This window comes from Geotrypetes seraphini, chromosome 4 (assembly GCF_902459505.1).
Source record: "Geotrypetes seraphini chromosome 4, aGeoSer1.1, whole genome shotgun sequence".
Lineage (NCBI taxonomy): Eukaryota > Metazoa > Chordata > Amphibia > Gymnophiona > Dermophiidae > Geotrypetes > Geotrypetes seraphini.
The window spans coordinates 294,494,135-294,506,944 of NC_047087.1; the positions used below are offsets into that span (position 1 = coordinate 294,494,135).

The window sequence follows — 12,810 nt, forward strand, 5'->3', positions numbered from 1 at the left end:
GCAGAGGAACAAGAGGAACGGTCTAGAGATTTTAAAAAGAAATAAATAAAAGTGGCTGAAAATACACTTATAAAGTGGAAACGCTTACACCAGCTATAGAGCTAGTGTACACGTGCCATTTTGCAAAAGATTGTGTAGATTATAAAGTTATAATCTATGCATGTAACTGCCATAACTGCATTTCACGCAAACTTTGCCCATGTGAACGCCCATCCACACTTGTATACATGGCCAAGTGGCTAAAATACAAGCATTTTCACACATTCTGGCTACCTGAAACTAGGCGGCTCTTTATAGAATTGTTCCCTAAGGATTTAAATGTGAGACAAAGGACATATTGAAGAATGGCACCACATGGAAAGAATTAGTTTGTGATTCAATTGGAGAAGATGAGCAAGACAGAGATTAGCCAAATGTAGGAAAGGCTTAAATATAAACCCACAAGACTGTACTGGCATTAGATGCTGCTTTAACATATGTAATAAGTGTGCTCAAGAATGTAAAACTATGTAAAATGCAAGTAAGCTATGTAAGTGGTCGTCATTAATTTTTAAGTAGTTTGGAGTCTTATGAGCTGGGTGAGATCTATCAAATATCTCCCCAACCATGTTGGTTCCATTCACTTCCCACTATTTGTCCTCAGCTTGGGTAGAAAGAGGAAGAGAGCAGAAAAATAAACCAACCTAGAAATGTGGGCAGTCCCAGAGGTCTTAGGACCTTGCCATTGGCCCTTGGGCCAAACCCCAACCCTGGCTGACCCTACCGCATCCACTATCTGCATCCCTGTGCCTGCTCTTCTGAATGCCTCTGGCTCAAGTCCCGTGTGCACGCTGAATTACTTAAGATTACAAGGTGAATCTTCTGGATCTTGTTGTAGAAGAACTCTGCCATAGTTTGGGGAGAAATCAAAGGGGGGATAGGAAGTGAGGGTGCTTAGAGTTGGGAGTTTAGTGTAGTAAAGAGGGTATGAACTAAGAGGTAGTTAAATGGGTATAATATTGTTTGGCAAGCAAAAGGCAGACTGGAATGATATCAAATTCATTCTGATATCATTCCAGTCTGCCTTTTGCTTGCCAAACAATATTATACCCATTTAACTACCTCTTAGTTCATACCCTCTTTACTACACTAAACTCCCAACTCTAAGCACCCTCACTTCCTATCCCCCCTTTGATTTCTCCCCAAACTATGGCAGAGTTCTTCTACAACAAGATCCAGAAGATTCACCTTGCCCCTCCAATTATCGCCCCATCTTTCTCCTCCCCTTCTTATCCAAGTACTTGAACATGCTGTTTACTGCCGTTACCTGGACTTCCTCTCACCCCAAACTATTCTTGATCCATTTCAGTCAGGCTTTCGCCCTCTGCATTCCACAGAAACCACCCTTACTAAAGTTTCCAATGACCTGTTCCTGACCAGATCCATAGGCCTCTACTCTATCCATAGACTTCTCAATCTATCTGCCGCCTTTTGATACTATTGATCATCACCTGCTCCTTGATAAGCTATCCTTGCTGAGATTCCAGGGTTCTGCTGTCTTGGTTTTCTTTCTATCCTCTTCAGTGTATGCAATGGTGGTTCTTCCTCTACAGCCATCTCACTATCAATGGGTGTATCTCAAGGGTCTGTCCTGGAACCACTCCTCTTCTCAATCTATACTTGCTCACTTGGAGTGCTGATCTCCTCCCATAGTTTCCAATATTTTATTTATTTAAAGAACTTATCTGCTCATCTCTAAGCAGCTTACAAGTAAGCATACACAGTAGAGGTCAAATTTTACCATACATTTTCCAATAAATTAAAACATCAATCAGCTTTGCTTACATTGTTCAACAAAAAATTGTAGTCATTCTCAAACATTTTATTGGATGTCTGAGGGACAGCTAAAAGCTAAGATGAAAAAATGAGCCTTAAGTAATTTTCAAAATACCAATACATTGTTACAAAAATATATTGCTCCGGACAGACCATTCCAAAGCACCGGACCTTTCTAGTGGAGGCATACTTAAGTTTGTCTCTTATCCTTGCATCTAACTGCATTCTATTTTCTGATCTTAAAAACTCTATAAGGTTTATATATTTTCAAGCATTTGGTCAGATAGTCTGGAAGGGTGGATTATTTACAAAATCTTAAACTGTACCGATGATTGGCAACCAAAGTAATTTCTTTAAAATTGGTGTAATATGTTCATACTGTGCCGTGGAATTTTGTATAATCTGTAATGCTTTTAAGCGGGTTGATGGAAGACCCAGGTAAATGTCATTACAGTAATCAAGCTTTGAGAGCACTAGTATCTGTAAGACTTGTCTCACATACCAACCTGATGAGATCTTTTTTAGTTAGAGCAACTTTCTGATTGTGAAGTGTGCAGCCTGCACCACCTATATGCTGATGATTCTCAGATCTTACCTCTCTGCATCGGACATCGCTGTTGCAACCCAGACCCGAGTCTCTGTCTTGTCTGACATTGCTGCTTGGATGTTTCACCACCATCTAAAACTGAATGCGACTAAAACGGAGCTGCTCATCTTCCCGCCTAAACCCACCTCCCCACTTCTCCCATTCTCTGTCTCTATGGACAACACTCTCATCCGCCCCATCTTGTCTTCTCACAATCTTGGAGTTATTTTTGACTCCTCTCTCTCCTTCCTCCGCCCAGATACAACAGATCGCTTAAACTTGCCACTTCTTTCTCCATAATATCACCAAAATCCGACCTTTCCTCTCTGAACACACTAACAAATCCCTTATCTATATATATAAAATCGGATGTATGTATGTATGTGCCGCGATCACGCAAAAACGGCTTGACCGATTTGAACGAAACTTGGTATGCAGATCCCTCACTACCCGGGATGATATGTTCTGGGGGTCTCGCGGCCCACCTGCACACATGGGCGGAGCTACAAACAGATAATCGTATTTCACCCATTCATGTCAATGGAAAAAATGTAAAGAGCTGCCAACGCAAAAACGGCTTGCCCGATTTGAACGAAACTTGGTACGCCGATCCCTCACTACCTGGGGTGATATGTTCTGGGGGTCTCACGGCCCACCTGCACATGTGGGCGGAGCTACAAACATAAAATCAGATTTCACCCATTCATGTCAATGGAAAAAATGTAAAACAGCTGCCAAAGCAAAAACGGCTTGCACGATTTGAACGAAGCTTGGTATGCAGATCCCTCACTACCTGGGGTGATATGTTCTGGGGGTCTCACGGCCAACCTGCACACCTGGGCGGAGCTACAAACAGAAAATCAGATTTCACCCATTCATGTCAATGGAAAAAATGTAAAAACTGCCTCTGCAAAACCGGCTTGCCCGATTTGAACGAAACTTGGTATGCGGATCTCTCACTACCTGGGGTGATATGTTCTGGGGGTCTCACGGCCCACCTGCACATGTGGGCGGAGCTACAAACATAAAATCAGATTTCACCCATTCATGTCAATGGAAAAAATGTAAAACAGCTGCCAACGCAAAAACGGCTTGCACGATTTGAACGAAACTTGGTATGCAGATCCCTCACTACCTGGGGTGATATGTTCTGGGGGTATCGCGGCCAACCTGCACACCTGGGCGGAGCTACAAACAGAAAATCAGATTTCACCCATTCATGTCAATGGAAAAAATGTAAAAACTGCCTCTGCAAAACCGGCTTGCCCGATTTGAACGAAACTTGGTATGCGGATCCCTCACTACCCGGGATGATATGTTCTGGGGGTCTCGTGGCCCAACTGCACACGTGGGCGGAGCTACAAACAGAAAATCAGATTTCACCCATTCATGTCAATGGAAAAAATGTATAATAATAATAATAATAACTTTATTTTTCTATACCGCCATAGTCAGGTGACTTCTAGGCGGTTCACACTGTAAGAAGGCTGGACATTCAGCGAATAACAAGGTCACAATACAATACAATAAGTCAACATACAATACAAGACAAAACAATACAATACAATACAATACAATGAGTGTATACAACACAGTACAATATAATACGAGTCTAAATATAATACAATACAATAAGTCTAAAGACAACACCATACATAAGTCTAATACAGTATCGTACAATGAGTCTAAATATAATACAATAGTGAAGAGGGGAAAGTTACAGATTGGGGTTCAATGGGTAATGAGTAACTGAGTATTTCTTTAGAACTTCCATTTGAATTGTTACTATGGATAGCGAATATCTGAGTACATGAGGGGCATCTTGAGAAAGAAAGAAAGGCGTTTAAAGGGAGGGACCGATTTGAACTAAACTTGGTATGCTGATCCCTCACTACCTGGGGTGATATGTTCTGGGGGTCTCGTGGCCCACCTGCACACATGGGCGGAGCTACAAACAGAAAATCAGATTTCACCCATTCATGTCAATGGAAAAAATGTAAAAAGCTGCCATTCTCACTGTGACCGATTTGAACGAAACTTGGTATGCAGATCCCTCACTACCTGGGGTGATATGTTCTGGGGGTCTCGCAGCCCACCTGCACACGTGGGCGGAGCTACAAACAGAAAATCAGATTTCACCCATTCCTGTCAATGGAAAAAATGTAAAAAGCTGCCATTCTCACAGTAATTCAAAAACGGCTTGACCGATTTGAACGAAACTTGGTATGCAGATCCCTCACTACCTGGGGTGATATGTTCTGGGGGTCTCGCGGCCCACCTGCTCACGTGGGCGGAGCTACAAACAGAAAATCTGATTTCACCCATTCATGTCAATGGAAAAAATGTAAAAAGCTGCCATTCTCACAGTAATTCAAAAACGGCTTGACCGATTTGAACGAAACTTGGTATGCAGATCCCTCACTACCTGGGGGTGATATGTTCTGGGGGTCTCGCGGCCCACCTGCACACGTGGCCGGAGCTACAAACAGAAAATCTGATTTCACCCATTCATGTCAATGGAAAAAATGTAAAAGCTGCCATTCTCACTGTAATTCAAAACTGGCTTGCCCGATTTGAACAAAACTTGGTATGCGGATCCCTCACTACCCGGGATGATATGTTCTGGGGGTCTCGTGGCCCAACTGCACACATGGGCGGAGCTACAAACATAACTTCAGATTTCACCCATTCAAGTCAATGGGAAAAATGTAAAAAGCTGTGGGACCGATTTGAACTAAACTTGGTATGCTGATCCCTCACTACCTGGGGTGATATGTTCTGGGGGTCTCGCGGCCCACCTGCACACATGGGTGGAGCTACAAACAGAAAATCAGATTTCACCCATTCATGTCAATGGAAAAAATGTAAAAAACTGCCATTCTCACAGTAATTCCAACTACCTGGGGTGATATGTTCTGGGGGTCTCGCGGCCCACCTGCACACATTGGCGGAGCTACAAACAGAACATCAGATTTCACCCATTCATGTCAATGGAAAAAATGTAAAAAGCTGCCATTCTCACAGTAATTCCAACTACCTGGGGTGATATGTTCTGGGGGTCTCGCAGCCCACCTGCACACGTGGGCGGAGCTACAAACAGAACATCAGATTTCACCCATTCATGTCAATGGAAAAAAAGTAAAAAGCTGCCATTCTCACAGTAATTCAAAAACGGCTTGACCGATTTGAACGAAACTTGGAATGCAGATCCCTCACTACCTGGGGTGATATGTTCTGGGGGTCTCGCGGCCCACCTGCACACATGGGCGTAGCTACAAATAGAAAATCGGATTTCACCCATTCATGTCAATGGACAAAAAGTAAAAAGCTGCCATTCTCACTTTAATTCAAAAACAGCTTGACCGATTTGAACGAAACTTGGTATGCAGATCCCTCACTACCTGGGGTGATATGTTCTGGGGGTCTCGCGGCCCACCTGCACACATGGGCGGAGCTACAAACAGAAAATCAGATTTCACCCATTCCTGTCAATGGAAAAAATGTAAAAAGCTGCCATTCTCACAGTAATTCAAAAACGGCTTGACCGATTTGAACGAAACTTGGTATGCAGGTCCCTCACTACCTGGGGTGATATGTTCTGGGGGTCTCGCGGCCCACTAGCACACGTGGGCGGAGTTACAAACAGAAAATCAGATTTCACCCATTCATGTCAATGGAAAAAATGTAAAAAGCTGCCATTCTCACAGTAATTCAAAAACGGCTTGACCGATTTGAACGAAACTTGGTATGCAGATCCCTCACTACCTGGGGTGATATGTTCTGGGGGTCTCGCGGCCCACAACTCTATGTTGCTTGCTCAAGGGTGGGTTCACCCAAGAATTTATATGTTCTTGCTCCTTGAGGTGAAACTAAAAATGTTGTTTATAATCACGTTTTGCGTTAGTTGTATTGTATTCATTTTGTCAAATATTTCACATTATAATTTGAATATTGTACTTTTTATTAAGCTGTAAAAAAATAATTTCATTCACCACTATAAAGTATCTTTATTTGAATCCATTTACAGTGTTATTGCTATAATTAAATACCCGTGCAACGCCGGGTCATCAGCTAGTAAGAACATAAGAAGCGCCATCTCCGGATCAGACCTTCAGTCCATCAAGTCCGGCAATTCGCACACGCGGAGGCACTGCCAGGTGTACACCTGGCGTAATTTTTAGTCACTCATATCCTTCTATGCCTCTTGTAAGGAGATGTGCATCTAGTTTGCTTTTGAATCCTAGGACAGTCAATTCCGCAATAACCTCCTCTGGGAGAGCATTCCAGGTGTCAACCACTCTCTGCGTGAAGCAGAACTTCCTGATATTTGTCCTGAACTTGTCCCCTCTTAGCTTCATACCGTATCCTCTTTTCCTTGTCAAATTGGACAATGTAAATCATTTTTTCTGCTCTATTTTGTCGATTCCTTTCAGTAGTTTGAAGTCTCGATCATATCCCCTCGCAATTTCCTTTTCTCAAGGGAGAACAATCCCAGTCTCTTAAGTCGATCCTCGTATTCCAGGTTCTCCATCCCTTTTACTAGTTTCGTTGCTCGTCTCTGCACCCTCTCCAACAGTTTTATATCCTTCTTTAGGTTGGGAGACCAGTGTTGGACGCAGTATTCCAAGTGGGGTCTGACCATTGCTCTTTAAAGCGGCATTATGATCCTCTCCAATCTACTCATGATTCCCTAATTTATCATGCCCAACATTCTATTTGCTTTCTTTGCTGCCGCCGCCGCACATTGTGCTGATGGTTTCAGGGTCCTATCTATCAGTACACCTAGGTCCTTTTCGCTCTTACCCAGAATTGCACCTGACATTCTATATTCGTGTTCCTTATTCTTACTGCCTAAGTGCATTACTTTGCATTTCTCCACATTAAACTTCATCTGCCATTTCTCCGCCCATTTCTCTAACTGACACAAGTCACTCTGGAGTTCCTCGCTATCCTTCTGCGATCTGATTGCCCGGCATAGCTTTGTGTCGTCTGCAAACTTGATGATCTCACTGGATGTTCCTTCTTCTAGGTCATTGATATAAATATTAAATAAGATCGGCCCAAGTATCGAGCCCTGGGGTACACCACTAGTCACTTTCTCCCAGTCGGAGAACTTCCCATTTATGCTCACTCTCTGTTTTCTGTTTTCCAGCCATTTGCCTATCCATCTTTGTACTTCCCCCCTCTATTCCATGGCTTTGTAGTTTCCTGAGAAGTCTTTCGTGTGGAACTTTGTCGAACACTTTCTGGAAGTCTAAGTTCTCCACTATCAATTTGTTCGTTCACGGTCTCCATCCTTTCTGTCATGCTGCACTGTAAGCCTGGAATAAACTGCCTGAATCCCTATGGCAGGCTCCATCTCTGGCAGCATTCAAGTCCAAGTTAAAAGCTCACTTCTTTGAGACTGCTTTCAACTCCTAACTCTCCTCCTTGGGTTCTGCATCCGCATCCCCTCTGTCATGTCATGTCTGTCAAAGTTACATTGTAAGCTCTTCTGAGAAGGGACTATTTAATGTCAAAATGTACAGCGCTGCGTACGCCCTTCAGCACTATAGAAGTGATAAATAGTAGTAGTAGTGGGCCTTGCCGTTGGCCCCTGGGCTTTGCATTAAAGAACACTGGTCTAAGCTGGGTGTCAAGCTATACCCATAAGAGCCAACTTTTCAAAATTATTGGGGGTGCTAAAACCAATGGATATCATCTATGCTTGGATACAGTTAAAGAAGTTTGTTCTGTACTGGAGGTGCTCAAGCACCCACAGAGCAGGCTCCGATAGATATACCTGTACACTATTTTGAGTGACTCTCTTCATAAAAGTGGTTAGTAAATCTTAATAAATATAACATGCTTTTGTAATGTGTTAAACTGAGTGCTCAAAAGTAAGCATTAGTTTAATGTACTCGTAACTATATATGTGAGCTGTTCCTTAAACTGATGATGATTATCTTTTGCTTTTCCATTTTTAGGATTTTTGCCAGCTTATTTGCTTCCACCCTATGAGGAAGTAGTGAATCGACCTCCAACCCCTCCTCCACCATACAGTGCCTTACATCAGCAGTGTATTGTAACGGGCAGTAGTACAGCAGTCCCTGATCCTGTAAGGAACTTGCAGCCAACCCAACCTGGTTCTCCAGCTGCAGCAGTGGTTACCAGTACCCAGCCTCAAGGTCTTGTGGATAATGAGGCCTCCACAGTATTTATTAGTAGAGCCGTGAACAGAACACAGTATGTTGAACCAGGAGGTTCCACGGCGGGGGCTGGATTGGAAGAAATGGCTGACCAAGGGACCCTGCTGTGTAATGATTCCCAGTGCAGGAAAGAATTACATAAGGACTGCAGTTCAGAGAGTTTAGAGTATAACGCATTCACTGATACCAAGGATAAAACTACTGGAAGGCATCGCCGTTTCACCGGTGACTCTGGCATTGAAGTTTGTGTTTGCAGTAGGGGCCGCCATGATGATCTGAAGGAGTTTGATGGATTGATCGATGATGCTTTGGATGATCCCATGGAGTTCTGTGATAGCTGCACCTCCTTTGATGCTCGCGGCCATGGGAATGAGGAGGAAGGACTTTTCAGCTCTTCAGAGGAGCAGCAGCATGAACGTGGCCACCAGCACATGCCACGGCCGCCAGGATGTTTGCTGCTGAACACAATAAATGAGCAAGACTCTCCAAATCCACACAGTAACAGCAACCCCAGCTAAACAGGGAAAAGAAGATTTAACTGTGACTTAAAAAAAAAAAAATGGCTGTTCAGCCTAATCACTTTTTTCCCTTAGGATTTTTTCAGGTTTAACTTTGGGAATGATGTCCCAAAATGCAGAGGAGGAGACTGAATTGTATCTCTCCTGTTTTGCTAATAGTGCTTTTGGTTAAATTTGAGTCATCTTTAAAATGAAGCTTTTTGTAATAATTTTTGGTGATGGGGTTGGTTTTTTTTTATTTTTTTTATGAGACCTTTTTTGTATTGACTGCTAATGAAAGTTAGCAAAATAGCAGCGTGCACCATGTGTTCTGCTGAAAGGAAGACAAGTTCTGGTAGAGCTTCCCTCTGAGATGGGTTGTAATTGCTCACCTTTTAACAACGAATAAGGAAATTGGACCCTGATTGTCAATAATTGCCTGTGGAAGGAATTTTTTTTTTATAAATTTTATTAAGTTTCAAACCTTCAATAATGCAATACAACAAATGTAACTTATAATTATACAATAAAGGCACATCCAACTTACATATGTTCATAAGCAACCATTTTCCCTCCCACCTACCCAATGATTATTCAATAAAACACAAAAACATATTACTGCAACAACCTACTGATAAATTCCCACCCACCCCACGTGTAAATTTTTAAACATCAATTTATAGCAGATAATAACCCCCCCCCTTCCCTGGATATGTACCAAACCAAATTAACTCACATTCAATAATCAATTATAATAAGGTAACATATGTCAATGGGCCCCATATTAATTTAGATATGTTACCATGCCCCAGATTCTCAGCATTCATCCTTTCACATCTATAACTAGAGCAAAGACTTGCCGACCAAAACGAAAAATTCAAACGATCACAATTCCAGTTTCGGGTGATCATCTGGATGGCTATCCCAGTCATTATAAGGAAAAGACTGCCTCTATATTGATCTATAGAGGGCTTAACATATAATATTGTACCACAAATGACAGCCTCATATGTTAGAGGAATTGATGATTCCAAAATGTTATTAATTCTACCCCATATTGACCTCCAAAAGCTAAATATCAAAGGACAATAGAACAACAGATGATCCAGTGTCCCGAAGTCTAAATGACAGTGCCAGCATCTATTAGATTTAGAATTATCTAACTTGTGGAAGGAACATTTTACAGGGACTTTGAAAACCAGTGAACTAATATAAACAAAATATGCAGTTGTGGTAACTCATCCCCCCCCACCCAGATTTACAAACTTTTACTCCTTTTGTGGAGGATATTAAGAGAAAACCAAATAATTAAAGTGGTAGTTGGGCTGCCTAGAAAACATTAGTCTTAAAATTGTATTTAAATGTTTGCGTTACAAAAAGTCTGTTTTTTTTCCATCTTCAGTACAGTATTTAAGACACAAGGAAACGGATGATTCTAGCCCTTCTGCCTTCAAATTTCAGTAAGAATGGTACAGAATCTTCCATCCATCGAGACGGGAGGGATATAAGAGATAAAATGATCAATATTTTTGTTGTTTTGATCAAAGATGTAATTTTTCATGCTGACCACTTTTTTAAAAATCAAGTTAGTCTCCCAACTAGCTGCTGTATTTCTAAACACAGTGCGTGTGTGTGAGGCTGCATGCATGCTTTTTGTATGACCTAGTAGTAATATGGAGGCTACTGTAAGACTGCAAGAAGTGTGTTCTTGTTACTTTTTGGCTTTCATACATGGTGGAGTATTGACAGAAACCGGAGTGTTGAAACATTCCTTGGAATGGTCCTGAGAAAGGGAGGCAGATTAGAATTCAGTCTCTGATGTGCATTATTCTTATGGACCTATTCAATGCAACCATTCATTCATGTTGCAAGAGAAAATAAAAAATGTACATTAGAATTGAGTAACAAAAATCCAAATTGATTTTGAATGAACAAAATAAACTGCACTTTTTTCAGTAACAAAATTGTCTGTTTTGTATTGTAACCTCAGTAAATCAGTGTGCAATAAGAGTTGTTATATTAAGCAGCTCTTTGGAGAAACTATTTGAAGAAGCTTTCCCTGTTCAAAGAATTCCACTCTGACATCTTCCTTGTGGTGATCAAACTTTCGTTTGATATATTTTTGAGCATCCTTTTTTTTTTTTTTTTTAAATTATTGCACTTCTCAAGTGGATATACCTGTGGTACATTTAGAGCCCACTACTAGAAACAAAGCATGATTGAGGGACTTGGACAAGTTGATGTAGTAAATTACCCTCATCAGTACTCCTGGTTGATTAAATAAGCACAATTGATTGCCTTCTGTGGAGGCATCCACCGAGTCTGCCGCAGGACTCAGTGGTCCCAGCGGTGGGCTGGGATATGAGGGGAAGAGGGGAGCATGAGCCAGTGAGGTTAATTCCCTTTCTAGTGTGATTGTAAAACACATACAACACACGGGGATATGAGGCTCAGCCCCTTTGATAGTAACTAAAAAGGATTTAAGTTCAGGAGCTATTCATAGTGGATTTACACCTCTGGATAACTTGGATTATGAAAATTGAAATGACATTTGAGAAGGGTATTTTTTGAAATGAATATATGTTCTTTCTCATCCTGTATATAATTTTTGTGATATAAGGGACCCCCCTCCCCCATCTCCCATCCCGGCCGAATCTAAAACCTCCTGTCTCCCGTCTCGGTCTAATCTGAAACTCCCCACCTTGTAAGAATTTGCAGGAGCCAATCAGCCAGCACCCTGAAACGGAGCATGAAGGCAGGAAGGTTGCTCCTTCTCCATGCATTGGCTGGCAACTAGGGATCTGAAAGCTATGTGGGGGAAGTGGGAGGGAGGTGTAGTTGTCAATTTTGGCAGGCAGAGGAGACAGAAGGGATTCCTTCTGTCCTGCCCACTGCAAGGCTGCTAAGGAGTCTGGGGTGCACGCGGGGCGGGGGGTGGTGGTGGGAGGGGTTTGGATTCCACTGGGGTAGATGCTGAGGATACCTCATCCCTGCCCACTGCTGGACCACCAGGGCTTGCGGCAGACCTGGTGGAGGCCTGCAAGGCTTCGGGAGGGAGGGAGATGGAGAGTGAGAGAGAGAGGGAGGTGGGCTGGGTGCAGAGCCTGGCAGGGAAGGGATGGAAGGGGGCTAGGTGCAGATGCTGGCTGGGAGTGAGGGGCGCTGGGTTCAGATCATGGCAGGGCATTTGAATATTAAGCTCCTCCCTGTCTTATATTGAGTCAACCATTTTTTTTCCTCCTTTGGGGGAAAAATTGGGGTCTCAACTTATATTCTAGTATATTGTGTTCTCTCTGTGTATGTAGGCAGGCAGATATTTGTGCAAGTGCCTGAAAGCAGACTAAAGCTCTTACAATAATAAAAAGCATGTGTGAAATGCACTGAAAAAAAGACATCTGAAAACCAGGAAAGACCAAAAATCTTTAAAACCAAAAAATGATGTCCCTGTGCACATTTCTACTAGAAAATGACATGGGGACAAATTTTTCCCCTTCCCCACAGGAACTCATTTTCCCGTAATATCCCCATGAGTTATTTTCCTGTCCCTACCCCAATTCCTGCAAGCTCTGTTCTCATCTGCACAAGCCTCAAACACTTTAAAATCACTTGAACTGCAAGGTAATGGCGGAATAGAAATCCCTAATGTAATGTAATAAGTGTTTGAGGCTTGTGTGGTTAAGGCAGAGCTTACAGGAATGGGGCAGGGACAGTGCTAGCGACAAAA

At 42.4% G+C, this 12,810-nt stretch overlaps 1 protein-coding gene across 2 annotated transcripts in view; it reads left to right on the plus strand.

Annotated features, from left to right (window-relative positions):
* WBP1L (WW domain binding protein 1 like) overlaps positions 1-9,846 on the plus strand; it is a 94,042-nt gene extending 84,196 nt beyond the window's left edge. For both annotated transcript variants that reach the window (XM_033941108.1, XM_033941109.1), the window contains exon 4: positions 8,368-9,846. In XM_033941108.1, the coding sequence (XP_033796999.1) occupies positions 8,368-9,107 (740 nt within the window). In that variant the 3' untranslated portion in view covers positions 9,108-9,846. The remainder of the gene's footprint in view (positions 1-8,367) is intronic.
* The last annotated feature ends 2,964 nt before the right edge of the window (positions 9,847-12,810 follow it).